A 14,275-nucleotide genomic window follows, 5' to 3' on the forward strand; every position below is an offset into this window, starting at 1 on the left:
CAAGGGCTGGGATGAAGTTCTCTCAACGGTAGGGCAAGAGCGGGATAAGTAGCTAGCATAAAGTCAGCAGAGCCACTCGAAGTAAGAGCTGTAGGAGCAATTGACGAATAAGATACCCGGAAAAGCCAGCAAAAAATTAGAAAAGTGGCACCTCACTCCTTCGTTTTTGGCTTAGTCCACCAGGCTGAAGGAAGGAAGCACCTCCAGTGCTTCCAAAGGTTGCTTCCCTCACTCCCTGCCACTTCCCCAAAAGCTCGCCGAATTGATGACGGGCGGACTGAATAATTTTCTCTCTGCTCTTGCCAACTTCGTCTCCTCTTTCTTCTCCCTGATGCTACTCTCCATTTGATTGCCATCTCAATCTCCATATACTCCTCACATTGCTTTGTATCTAGCCTCCTTTTTTAATCCACCACTTGTATCCCAATTTTGTCTTGTCTCGATTTCCACGGCTTTCTGCTATCTTCCATCCCAATTCGCTCTAAACCCTTTTGCACTCCCTCTTCTCTTTTCCATTTTCGGAGGCCGTCCCTGCCGACTAGGCTCTACTTTTTTTTTTTTACCCGCCTCAAAAAGAAATCCGCAGCTCAGGCATCCTAACAACGACACCCATTTTCCATCTGTCTTGTTTAGGGACATCTCCGGGCGACCCTTTTTGGTGTTCTCTCTCTGATTACAACATTTTGGGGTTGTGCTGGTGTCTAGCTCCTGTAATACACTCCCCTAACCCCCAATTTGTTCTGTCTCGAAGCTTACGAGCCGAGCCGTTCGCCAGCTGCATATTATATCCGAATACGTGTACAGCGAACCACCGCCCACTCAAGATTCTCTCTAATTGACCTTCGCCAACCGCTCCAGTCCCCCAATTTCGCACACAGTTGAGCCAGTTCCTCTTCTCCTTGCCTTTTTCCAAACATCTAACCAGCTGCGGCTTCGTCATCTTCCACAATGGTCTTGACACACTCGACCACCCACAAATATTCACATCCCTTTCCAGCCGTTGCGCTAGCTTACTTCCTGCGATACTCATCGCCAAAGTTGAATCCATTCAGCAAGCATGTCATGGGCACTGATACTATAGACTGCTATGTTGACCCCACTACTGGTCGTCTGCACACCACACGCATCCACCTCAAGAAGTCTCGCATTCCCGCCGCAGTATTCAAGCTGCTTCCAGCATCCGTGACGGGCGGTGCCTCTGACAATAAGTCTTCCTACGTACTAGAGAAGAGCGTGGTTGATATCCGCGAGGGCTGGATGGAAACCGAAAGTCGCAACCTCAACTACATCGGCGTGCTTTCCATCGTCGAGAAGCAACATTACAAGGTGCCTACAGACTTCACCGGCCCGCCCTCCATTAGCAACGAAACCAATGTGACGACAACTGTCATCTTCCGCTCACGCCTAGGCGAGAAGCTCCGCGGTATGAAGGACTCGTTCCAGACCAACAACGAGAACCGCTGGGCGTCTGTTACTGGCTTTGTCGGCTCATGGGGTGCTAAGGGCGTCCAACGAAGCATTGAGTCAATAGCCTCAACTAAGACGCTGGACCAGCTTGGAAAGAGCCGAGAGGGTATGCATGTCGTGCTTGAACGACTACGCAACACTAGTCCCATGTCTGTATTAGAAATGGTGCGCCGTGAGAGGCGGGAGAGGCAATTAGCTGCCACCTGAATGCTGGCCCAGCCTCTCTCCCCTTCCTTTGTTTTTTGCGCATTCGTCCACCTATGCAGCTTACTTATATCAGTTCCGGTCTGCCTTGGAAGGCCGCCATAAGGCCACCTCCTCATCCCCGGATCCCGTCTGCCTCTCCTTGCCTTCATTTCTCACGATCGCGGTCTTTTTGCATACCCCTCGCTTATCTGTTGTTCATTCCCATGTACATTACCTTGTCCTTTCATTACCCTCTCTCTTACAGCGCGGCGTCCGATATTGCTGTTGTTTTTTTTCTCTGCTTACATATCTATCGTGGCTTTCTCGCTCTGTTACTTGGATCAGCCACGAAGGACAATACTAATTGTCAATTGTCTCTTTTTCTTTTTCCTCTTTTCCACTTCCTCCAATCATGTCAAATGAAAACTCACATCTCATAGTTGCCTCTCTTCGCTTCCCGAAGCCATCCATATTCAACTCAATGTACATTACATAACATTCATTCACCAACCCCAAGTCCACTTATCTATGTCTCTGATTCCATGTTAGGTTGCTGTCCTCTGTCTCACGTGAATGTCTGTAGGTATTTGGTGTGTTCTCTTATATGTAGTAATGCAATTAATATACAATGCTCTTTTGATCACAATGTCTCCACGCCTCCTAAGACTTGCTACCTTTCTTGTTTTCTACTCCAACTTTCGCCTCCTCATCAGCCATCATGGCTCTGATATCTCTAGCCACCAACCACTCCCTCACACTATCTATTATTTTGCCCAGCATCTCGCCGCCCTCTAAAACGTTTGGCAGATTGTGAACGTCCAGCCCGCTGCGATGATCCGTACATCTATCCTGACCGTAGTTATACGTACGAATCTTATCTGCACGCGTCATCTTATCTTTGGCTAGCACCGAGTTACGCAGTGCATAGGCCTGTTCTTCGCGGATCTCACGCCGCTGTTGTGCCACACGCGACCGTAGCAATCTCCAAGCTGACTCCTTGTTCCGCTGCTGCGACCGGCTATCTTGGATGGCCACCACCGTGCCGGTAGGCACATGAGTCAGCCGCACTGCCGACTCTGTTTTGTTGACGTGCTGGCCGCCGGCACCCCGTGCACGCATGACCTCCAGCCGCACCTCCTCGGGGTCGATATAGAAGTCGCTCTCGGGATTGTCCCAGTTCTCTTCTCCAGCGGCGTTATTCTCGGGGAATGATGGAAGCACCCACACAGCCACTGCGCTGGTGTGTGTGCGGCCTTTACTCTCCGTTGCAGGGATGCGCTGCACACGGTGCATTCCCGCCTCGCCACGCAGCAAGTCGTATGCGCCCTCGTCAGCCACTTCCAGGATTGCTTCCTGTAGCGGCAGCTCGCCGTCGGCACCGGTCGAGTCACCTGCGCTATCTGACGTTTCGTACTTGACGACACGCACAGCCATGCCCTTGTTGTCCAGGTACTGTTTATACATGCGGAACAGCGAATCCGCAAAGAAGCGGCCCTCCATGCCGCCTGGCCCAGGGCGGAACTCAATCAAGCACGGCATGGAAGCAAACGGGTGTTTGGGCGTGAGGGCCTCGGTGAGCTTGTGCGTCTGGTGAGCCAGCTGTTCGTGAGTAGCATCCAGCTCATCCTCAGCCATCTGCCGCAGTTCAACATCCTGCGACCTGAGCAGACCTTCCAGTTCGGACACGGCCGATTTTGCCGCCTCCCATTTCTCCAGTGCATGAACGACCGACGCTAGCTCACCGATGCGCTTGGCTGTTCCCGTGGAAAAGTCGCTGTCGAGCTGCGCCTTAAGCTGCGCATATTCGGCCGATAGAGTTTGGGCTCGTAAGAGCAATGCTGCTGGTAATGAAGCGCCTATATTTCAATGGAAAGCAGGAATAGCAAAAGCCGTTAGCCATTTTAAATTCTTCGTAGCGTACATAGTAGGTAGGCCCAACGCTACCATGCTCACTCAGTACAGCAAACGCACCAGCAAGCAACGCACTATTTGATGCCCAGCGAATAGTAGGCACACAGAGGCCTCTCCTAGGCTGCCGCGTTGTCTGAACAGCGGCTCGTAGCCATCGTAGACTTAGCATCCTCGTTAGTTTGTGATTGTCGCAAGCATCGCGACATTGGGCAACTTACATCACATGTCTAGGCCGTGCAAAGAAGAAGAGCCTCGCATTCTTTTCAGAAAAAAGAAAAAAAAAAGGAACATGTATATATACTTATGGCCTGAATTAGCCACAAATTGTTGTTCAACTCCACCAATAGGTGCCAAGCCCATGTCAAAAAATATCACCACACACATAATCAGCAATCATTTTAACTTTTTTTTTTTTCACTGTTCTTGTATAAAAAACTATAACAAAATAACCTCCGAGAACAGCCCTTCCCCAGCCGACAACAACTCCAGTTCAAGAAGCAAAAAGAGCAAGAACAAAAAGCATACAAAGACAACGACTGAGTAAACATATCTCATTGAAATACTGTGACAAAGGTTCTGGACCCGAAGTGCCATCGCCGTCCTGAAAGGATCTTGTGATAGCCACCAAGATTCTCAAATTTCAACGTGGGCAGCGAACTGGAAGATAAAAAAAAAAGGGGAGGAGGGAAATGCGACTAAATGGTGAAGCAATCAAGAACAGTAATCAATGTGGAATAGAAATTTGAAAAAAAAAGAAAGGAAAAAAAAAAAAAAGAAACGCATAAGCCTGCAGGACAAATAGAGACACAGTCTACTGTTAGATGTGTACAGGACAAGACGAGTACAAGAAATTAATATAAAGGAAACGTGAGCATGAATCATTATGGAACAGACAGAGCACAGTGAAGCGCGCACATGATGAAAAGACAACGAAGCCAGGCATATTACTTCAGTCCAACAACTTAGGCATACATGGGAGTAGTCTTGCGCTTCTCAGCACTAGTCAAAACTAGCATGGGAGCCTTGCGCTGATCCTGACCCTCGACCTCACGGCCGGCGTTCTTGAAGATGCCAGCAAAGCTGTGGTCCTCAACACAGTTTTCACTCTTGCGATCCTTGGAGCGGGAGTTGGGGCGATCCGAACCAATAGCACCCCAGCCGGACGGGGGAGAGCGGGTGTTAACCCGGGACTCAGCATCACCGGCAAGACTTCCTGACCCACTGCGGCCAGAGTCAGACTCGTTATCGGTAATTGGAGTATCAGCTTCTTCCGCAGTCTCAGAAACGGGGCTCATGCTACCAGTAGAGCTAGAGGTTCCCTTGCGGCGCACGAGACCAGCGCGAACCAGATTGTGGACGGCAGATCGGCGAGTGCGAGTAGCAAAGTTCTTGCTACCCTCGAACTTGGCAGTAGGCTTCGCGCGCAACTCCTCAATAGAGGGGGGGCCACGGGGCTGGCGGACGGGGTGTTCGCCGGCACGAGCCTGGCCAGGGCCATAGGTACCGCTAGCATTGGCAGGGAATGAATTGCTCTTAGGACCAGCGGACTTGGGGTCTTCAGTGATCTCAGTAGCAATCGTGAGATTGGAGGCGTTGGCATTGTTGTTAGCAGCCACCGACGTCACCTTCTTGTGGCCACGACGGAAAGCATTGGCCGAGGGAGGAGGCAGGGGAGCATGGTCGGAAGGAGTCTCGTTCCGCTTAGGAGGCGAGCTAGAACGATTGGCAGGGACAGCATTCTCGGTAGGGGGGGAAATTTGAACGCGCGGAGCCTGCTGAGGAGCCATGTGTGCCTGGGCCTGGGCCTGGACATGGGCCTGTTGCAGCTGCATCTGCTGCAGTTGAAGCTGAAGCTGCTGCTGCTGTTGCTGCAGCAACATTTGGGTCTGATCGACGTACTGAGGGTAGCCCTGATCCATGAAATACTGAGTCTGCCCGGTAGTAGGGTCGACATAAGCATAAATCTGCTGAGCCTGGCGAGCAGGTTGGGTCTGGCCATAGAGAGCAGCCAGCTGCTGCTGCTGTTGACGGTACTGCTGCATCTGAGGATTCTGGGAAAGACCCTGGAACTGCTGGGCGGCAGCCTGAACCTCAAGAAGCTGCTGCTGAAGATGCTGCTGCTGCTGCGCCAGATACATGTTGGTATGGACCAGACGCTGGTAGAGATCAGGATCCATCTGCTCCTGATCCTGCTCATCAAGCTGGATCTCAGGAGGGGCCAAAATGTGGTCAGGCGTGTACTGAGAAGTCATCTGAGCCAGAGTAGCATAGTTTTGCTGCTTCTGGTGACCAGCAAAGCGCGGCATAGCACTCTTGGGACCATTGAACTCAGTAGAGTTCGATGTAAGCGAACTTCCGCTGACATTCCGAGAAATGGCAGGCTTATTGGCAGTCACGGGAGATCCAGGGTAAGCAGCAGCGGTGGCAGTTTTGGGAGCAGTACGCAGACCAGCCAGCATGTGTCCACGGCTAGTACGGGGGGTTGGAACAGCGGTATCGTTGTGCTCAGCAGAACGGAGAGTGTCAAACGAGAGAGGCTTGACATTGGTGCCGCCACGGCGGGAGGCCAGGCCCGAGGCCTGAGCGGGAGGGAAGGTTGACATTTGAGCAAGACCGCCTGCGTCCATGGCTCGAATTTGAAGTAGAGACAGAAAGAGAAATAGGATTCGCGAGATGTCGCTAAGTTTGAAAGATTGAATGATAGACGCGCAGAGGAGTCTATAAGGTCGGTGAGAAAAACGAAGAAAAAAAAAGCTCGAGGCTAGCACGATATCAAAGGGGCTCTGAGTAGCAAAAGCTCAATTACAGAACGGAATTAATGCTGATGGAGTGAAAATGGTGGGGCTTTGTTTAGTCTCGTCCGGGAGACAATAACGAAAGCAGTGTCCTAAGACTAAAATGTGGTATCGTATGGGATGGGAATCGAAAAAAGAAAAAGCGAAGAAAAAAAAACAATATGGCAACGAAGCTGGAAGTGAGCAAAGAGAAAGAAAGTAGTCGGAAAAAGAGGAGTTAGAGCTTGTTTGAAGATCTATACCGAGGAAAAAAAGAAAAAAGAACAGGTCAGGTCAGGTCAGGACAATGCTGTTAAGACTGACGGAGAAGTCCAAAAGCACAAATGCAAGGTTGTAAAGAGTCGGCAAGCAATGGATTACTTCGTAGTATGTGAAGCGAGCAGGTGACGCGAAACAAGATATTGAGAGATGGTTCGAAGTAGCAAGATCGGTTGGCAATGTCGAGAGCTTTACAACGGACAATGCGAACGGTATGAACAACTGAACAGCAATTATGTATGGATAAGAATGAAGCACGAAGGTGTAGAAAGAGAAGAAAGAAAGAATGTGCACTGTGTACAGGCAGACGATTAAGAAAAGAAAACGGTTGAGTTGATGCAAAAGTGGTATCCCAGGAAAGGTTGCTTGACGACCACAGTGGTCAGAAGAGGTTGATGAAATGAGGAAAGGAGAAGAAAAGCGAGAAGATTTTTTTTTCGAGGTCTCGAAGGAGGCAAGCTCGTAGTGGGCCGCTTGTAATTTGTTGGTGCGTTGTTTGTGTGTGCGTGTAGTGGGAACCCCCAAAATGTGATGCGAAATGGGTTTGCGTATTCTTATAATTTGACGAAACGATAGCAGAAAGCGAGGTTTTTGGTAACAGGTCGAAAGAGAAGAACGGCGGTGGTAAACAAAGTACAGACAATGAGAAGAGACGGAAAATGCAGAAAAGTTAAGGTTTGTGATCTTGTAAAAGAGAAGAAAAAAACAACGACGCCGACGATACAAGCTCGCACGAACGAGGAGAGAAAGAGAGAGAAATGAAGAAGATGGGATGGTGAGTAAAAGAAGATAGAAGAAGAAGCGAAAGAAGAAGAAGAAAGGAGAGGAAAACTGGGAAGAAAAAAAATGGTGGAGGAGGGGAGGAGAAAAGGAAAAGATGCGATGGAAGGAACCAGAGCACTAAACGAGCTTGAGGACAGCCCTTGCACCCCCCCCCCCCCCCCTTCTCTTTCGCTTTTTCCCTCCCAAATTATCTGGCAAGTGGTAGAAAAAATAGAAGTTGCAGACGACACGCGGATTGGACGGCCAAATGGACAGAGTGGAGACTGGGAATTCAGGGTCTCTGGGCAGGAGGGTGTGTCGAAAGGGCTAGAGCCGGGGTGAACATATCTAGCTTCTTTTTCTCAGTCAGTGAACGGTGGCCAGTGCTGAAAGGAAAGAGAAAAAGCGCCAGACGGGAGAACACTGAACAAATTGCATTGCTGCTCGCCTGGACCGACTTCACTTTCTTGCTGCTTAGGCTTTAATGCTCGTGATAATTGTTGTTCGCGAATCCAAGGTTTCTCTACTAGCCAGCCAGCCTGCCTGCCTGCCTGCCATCGAGACAGACCTGCCCTATACAGACGGCCGGCCACGCAACGAGGAAGAAGCAGAGCAAGAAAGGGGATAACGCGACAAGAACAGGGACCCCACCATTTGACTTGTGCTAGGGGGAAGCCAGCCAGCGGAGCTTCCCTGTGGAGTTACGGGGGAAGGAGGGAAGCTGTGTTCCAGGGGAGGCTCAGGAAGAACAGGAAGAGAGGAAATAAGGCAAGGCATAGATAGGCACGACACTACTTGAGTTTGTCGGCTGTCTGGCTCTGTATCAGCTGCCCAGATGCTTTGAAACCTGCATAGAAATTCAACGCGCCAGGGCGACCAACGTAGTCAGGAATAGAAGGAAAGAGCAGGCTATGGAAGGGCAAAGCAAGGCAGGCCAGCCCAGCCCAGCCCAGCCCAGCCCAGTCAAGCAAGCTCTTGCCAACAAATTCTTGTCGTGCTTTTCCCCAACTCGAACAGCCAAAGACAAAGAGCCGCCTACTTGCTCGCTGGTTGCTGGCAAAAGCCCATGATGGGCAAGATGGAAGTGAAACAAAAAGCCAGGCAGAGAGATGTTATGGCCCAATCATGGAGCGTTTTTGCCTCTACTGCTGTTAGATTTTCATGCCTTCTGCAAGTAGCAGATCCCCCGGTGTGGGTATACTGCAACAGCAACATGCCAAAACCGAACAGTATGTGGGTGAGTGGGCGAATACACGGTTGTGGCTAATCACGACAGAACAGCCAGCCAAGTCGACCCGAAAAAAGAAAAACTCCTTCCCCTCCAATTCGCGGGTAGCCCATTAGTGTGGCTGGAGTCGTCCAACTGCGACTTTCTCTCTATTTTAACTGCAGCCACCATCTACTGCCTCCCTCCGCCTTACGCCATGATAGCGTTCTCTCCCTTCCGCTCCCAGGACCCAAGACAACACAAAGAGCAGACGTGCCAGAAAGAAAGAACCTCATGTTGATTAATCCCTTCTTCTTGGATTCGATTCTTCTTTCTCTCCCTTTGGCTAACCCTAGCCTGAAACCCAGAGTCCAGGGCCTCCCCTGGTCGGTTCATTTGTCCTTGCTCTTGTCAGCAAAGCAACAACATCCCGAGGCAGACCGAAAGTCCCATCATGTTATCAGCATGGCTCATCATATGCACATACGTACATACACAACACCCGCGGGATCGCAGCCAATCAGCAGGCAGAACGAATGCCTCAGACAAGAACCGATCAGGGTGGTCCAGAATTAGCTTGGTGGCTTATCAACGCTATGCTTTGCTTCCAGCCAAGGGTTCCCAGGCTCTTTTTGTTTTCTCCTAGAGACCCAGAAGTTGTTGGAAGATGACACGAAATTTCTGGCAACCTTAGAAGGCTCAATAGATGACAAAGGAATCTCTCAGCATTGGGTGTTTGTATAATAGGGCCCCCGCATAGCCTATTCGCACCCCTCCCTCCCTCTCTCGTCTCTTTTTTTTTTCTACATTCTCTCCCTCGCCGTTCTAGTATTCGCAAGCCGGTATGCGGTAAAGGCGGCCTAGGCGGCCTAGGCGGCCCATCGACAATAACCGAGCTGGGAGGAAAAAAAAAAAAGTAAGCACACAATTTCTTTGGCCCTTGAAATGGCCTCCCAATGCATGAAACAAAATGCAAGAATGGATTGATGGTTGTATTTTGTGCTAGTCGTTAAGGCATTAAGCCAATCAATGGGCAGGTGGAATTAGGTGGGGAACAGCCAATCGCCACAGCATAATCGTGCCCACCCATCTCATTCACCATTGTCTTTCTCGTACGAGTAATAGTGTCGAAGACGATGGAAGAAATGGGTTGGGCGTTTGTCATGACCCTTGATGACGCCTAGGTCTTGGTTATTTGTTTTTAGGAACAACGGCTTGGTAGAAAAGAGAGAAGACAAGCACTTGGATGCTGGTTCCTTTTTTTTTTTAAGAAAATAGCAATCAAGGCTATGGAAATCTTGTTTGAGCCTCAATCTTAAGTCTAACTGGCAGAGTCTTAGGGTTATTTGCGACAACCCTTGAAAATAACATGTTCGTGCATGTTCCGCCACCTTTTTGCCCTCACGAAAAAAAAAAAAAAACACTCCTCAACCCAGGGTCGGGGCTAGTTCAAAAAAAGCCCCGAGCCCAAAAAGTGAGATCCGCTTCCATATCATGTTTCAAGGACAGCAAAGTAGGGTCGTGGAGAGCCTGGAAAAAGCGTACTAGGAGCATGCAGTTTGTTTGATACCTCAACTTAGCTTGTAGAATATGGGGATGAAAAGTACTTCGCTAGCACGGCACAGGCCGCAACCCTTGAAACAAGCCCTACTCAGTCCTACTTGAAGGCTTTTTTTTAATGTTTTTTTTTCCCTCTCTTCTTTGCAAGGGCCTGCGGCAGGTTTGGTGGCTCTGAAATTAGAACGGGCAAGGCATAAGATAGATTGCTATGAGCGGTTCGTTGCTTGAATGTATGATGCCCCTTTCTCCCTCACCCCCGCCACACCGCAGCCCGTAGTGAAGAGGCGTTTTCATTGCTTCTTCATCGTCTCTATAACCCTCCCATTTATAAATAGTTTTTTTCTGCATGTGCTTGTGGGGCATCAGCTCTTTTTCTTCTCATATTCTTCCACCTCCGTTTGAGATCCGACTCGCTTGTAGAGCCTCAAGATCGCTAACAGGCTGTTGTTCAAATCCACTGCCTGGTTCAAAAGAAATCAAGGACTTGTGCAGCACCTCGTTTACGATGAGCCAAGCCTTTCTGTTGAGAAGACGATAGATGGGCAACATGGGCTGACTAGTGTCGGCTGTATGTGTTTTTTTTTTTTTTTATTTCCTTTTTATTTTCTCTGCGCACACATAGTGAAAGAACTAGTTTGTGTGTGTGTGCGTGTGTCTGCATGTTTCATCCTTCCTCTGTCTTTATCCCCCTTTACTATCCTTCTTGAACTTGCTCCATCTCTCTCTCTCTCTCGCTCACAACCAGACCAGCCCACAAGCTATTGAAACCAAGGATGACGCGTGATGTGTACAATTTGCATCCGGGTCTAGCCAGGCCCGAGAAATATCGTTTTGACGAAAAGTAATGCGCTTGAACAGCAAGCTAAATAAACCAGCGGAACTGTAATCTCGATTACATGGAGGCTAGCTAAAACAGGTAACGTGAAAGGGGACTCTATCTGAGGCTACGCGTGAGCAACGCATAGGCTATATACCAACTGCAGAAGCTCTCTCCCTTAGTCTCTTTCGCTCTCCTTTTTCGGTTCTTTGTTGCAAAATAATTTTCTGACTTGAAAACTTCGTGGCCTACACAGGATTCCTTGTCGTTGTGGAAGCCCTGAAACTGGTTGGGTGTCAATTGTGGGGGGAAGGAGGGCCTCTGCGTTGCCTGGCTGCCCACCAAAAGAGAAGCGAGGCTCTATAACCACAGCAGAGAGAAAAAAAAAAGCCGAAGGCTTTTTTTCCCATTCCCCCTAGGATCTAGAATGGGGACAGAAGGGGTGAGAGCTTAATTGCTTTGTTCTATTGTAAATGTGAAACATGAGGGGGACAATCGTCTAGGAACCCAAACCCAAGCCCGTAACAAGACGAGCTTTATGAAGACGAAATTGGTTATAATACTGCTGGGTCTTCACGGGCTTTGTAGACTTGGTCACAGGTCCACATAGATTGTAAGGTCCCCCTGGGTTAGGCCCTTTTATCCCCTTCCCCAGGGCAGGGGCCAGGGGGGAGTTCGGAAGAAAAGGAGACTAGGAGCGTCTTGTAGCTGCTCAGGGCGCCCTAAAGCCTCTGAAAACTAAGCAAAACATAATCCAGGGATTTGTTAATAGGTGGCTTAGCCCTGTATTCTTTTTTTTTTTCTCTTTTTCTTTAAAACATCTGTGCACACAAGACCATCTACCCCCTGATGATCTTGTCCTTTCTTTGGCTATGGCCAATTATCTTTTACGATCAAAATGCACTTCTTTATTTCAGTGAGTTTTTTTCATTTTATTTTTACATGTCTTCCTGCGCTAGCTGTGTGTGGGTGGTGTAGAGAATTTTCTTCTCCTTTGGACCAAGCTGCCCTACAAAATACCATGCCATTAAACAACCACCCGCATAAGAACGCCTCGGCCATAATAGCAATGTCACATTATCTATTTTTGACAGTAGGCCTCTGAACAAACCTGCTTCCACCAAAGAAGAGGCCAATAAATCGTCGGCCTTGTTTGTCCTTTTCTGCTCCCTGTCTTCCAAGGCATGGGGGTTCGGACATTCCCATCAGCTAAGGCCTATAAACTAGACTATACTCACCGGGACTGCAACATGTAGACAGACCAAGCAAACCCTGGAAACCAATAAACACGAGCGCCTGATTAGGGATTACTTTGGCGTGTTTAGATTAGGAAATATCACAAAAGTGCTGCAGGGCATACGGCATAGGACGCCCCTCACATAATGTTCCCAGCTGTCCCTGTAAAGGCTGCCATTAGCCCGCGAGACGCAAGAATTTCACTCCGCGGCGAGCCATGTTAGGTGGCGTCACACGCACTGCGCCGTGCGGGAGCTGGGAAACAAAGCAATTAAGTAAGCTATATATACGTTGACCGTCTAATCATTCGCTAGGGAAAAGAAGGGCGAAAGTGGCAATTAATATCGGGTCGATGCATGAGCAGGAGAAGGAAACTGGAATCGGATTGGATGCTCGAAAAACGGGCAGCCTGCAATCTTCTATTACCAAGCCACAGACAGACCCAATAATAGAAGACCATAAAGCAGCACAGCTGTTACTCGGCGTAGTTGTAGCAAATTACGTATGAAAAGGCGTATATGGCACGCACGCTAACCAAAAGAAGGAATGCTTCTTTTTTTTCTTCTTCTTTGTTGTCTTGAGATCTCATCAATTATAGATAGCTTGGCGCTCATTGTCTGGCATTTGGCATCTGCATAATCCAATTGGCTTACGCACCACAAGATTCAACCAAAGATGACGAAAGCCACTTCTCTGGACCAGGAGAGAGAGAGAGAGAGGGATCGAGAATGCATATATGCACGTCTTCATGCTCATACATGAAAACATATGCAAGCATTTGCATAGTCCTACAGCGTCTACATAGCCGGCGCTTACGAGCAGAATAACTGCAAGTCGGGTCGACTTCTTGGTCCTGGGGCTGCAAATATGCCTTCTCTAGATGACTAGTAGAAAGCGGACCACAGAATAGGAAATTGAGTGTCCTTTTTTCTTGCCGGATGTCGGTGGTGGTAAACTATAGTCTTCTCACAAACCAGCTTATTAGCTTGGGACTGACGGGCTGGATGGGCTTATAATCAAGACACAAGATGTCGAGGGAAGGGGGAAACAAAACTACAATAAGAAACAAGGCAATCTCTTTTTCTTTTTTTTTCTTCCTTTTTAGTAATCGTGTTAACGTTTAGTGACTTGGCGACTTGTATATCCTGAAAGTTGCTCCATGGTTACACAAAAATAAACGCCCAAGACGTCACGTCAATCTGGGCTTGTCCTTTTGCTGGGTCAACTTCGAATCCAACGGGTAAGCAAAGGCCCTTTGAAGCAGCCCGCCTAACACACACGTAAATCATGTAGCCCGAGGATCTGGAAACAAAGGCTACTGCAAACAACCTATGAAAGCAAACGAAACAATTTACTTGATTGGTGATAGCAAACGGGGGGGGGGGCGTTTTTACTCGTGCATACGTGCAGGCGGCTAACTTAAACAAGCCCATGCTCTCACGTAAGCGTTCTCCCAGGCTTGTTATATTTCTGTATCAAGATGCGTCTGTATGCGCGGTTGACGCCGGTGCTGGCACTGGTACTGAGACTACTGCTGTGGCTAGTGCTGACACGGATATGTTTGTTGAGAGATTGGGCAACTGTTGAATTGGCAGGGAGAAAGGCTTTGCGCCACGAGAGATGTTTCCTGAAGAGCCATTAGTGTAAAGCTCATTGGCAGCCCCTCCTTTTACCATGTGACATGATACGTAGATGGTGAGAAAAAAAAACCACCTCTTGTAGTGAATGATTACATGGTTATATGGTTGACATGAGCGATGGATATCACGCGATTTCAACTCTGGAAACTGCTTTCATCTTGGCAAAGACGTGACGTGGCCATGTGAGCCTAGCCGCCGTTCCTATCCCGTAGTTGCCAGATGGGCTGGGAGTTAGCCGTGAACTTTTCGGTGAGAATGACCAACGTGACGCAAGGGATGCACATGTTTGAGAGGGCTCCTAAGCCTGGTTGGTCTTTTACGCACAAAACGGAAGTCGGGACCCTTGGCTAACATTGCATTTATGAGTCATCGTTACCGCCTTATGGAAGGCCATGGAATTGCGGAAGGTGCAAGGGGGTGCAGACCATCTGGGTTT

The 14,275-nt window shown here is 48.9% G+C and overlaps 3 protein-coding genes across 3 annotated transcripts; 1 reads left to right on the plus strand and 2 right to left on the minus strand.

The window, feature by feature from the left end:
• Positions 1-948: 948 nt before the first annotated feature.
• On the plus strand, positions 949-1,674 carry HOO65_020502 (PRELI domain containing protein 3B; the record flags this gene model as incomplete). Its single annotated transcript, XM_071000084.1, has 1 exon — positions 949-1,674. One exon carries the CDS (start codon positions 949-951, stop codon positions 1,672-1,674), a length of 726 nt encoding a protein of 241 aa, XP_070861140.1.
• Positions 1,675-2,313: 639 nt separating this feature from the next.
• HOO65_020503 (Peptide chain release factor 1, mitochondrial) lies at positions 2,314-3,961 on the minus strand (the record flags this gene model as incomplete). Its single annotated transcript, XM_071006688.1, has 2 exons — positions 2,314-3,447; positions 3,947-3,961. The coding sequence occupies 2 exons, from the start codon at positions 3,959-3,961 to the stop codon at positions 2,314-2,316; spliced, it is 1,149 nt and encodes a 382-aa protein (XP_070861141.1).
• A 565-nt stretch (positions 3,962-4,526) lies between these two features.
• On the minus strand, positions 4,527-6,191 carry HOO65_020504 (uncharacterized protein; the record flags this gene model as incomplete). Its single annotated transcript, XM_071000085.1, has 1 exon — positions 4,527-6,191. One exon carries the CDS (start codon positions 6,189-6,191, stop codon positions 4,527-4,529), a length of 1,665 nt encoding a protein of 554 aa, XP_070861142.1.
• Positions 6,192-14,275: the final 8,084 nt, after the last annotated feature.

The sequence above is a fragment of the Ceratocystis lukuohia genome, assembly GCF_044167205.1.
Source record: "Ceratocystis lukuohia strain C4212 chromosome Unknown Supercontig2_pilon, whole genome shotgun sequence".
In the NCBI taxonomy this organism is placed as follows: domain Eukaryota; kingdom Fungi; phylum Ascomycota; class Sordariomycetes; order Microascales; family Ceratocystidaceae; genus Ceratocystis; species Ceratocystis lukuohia.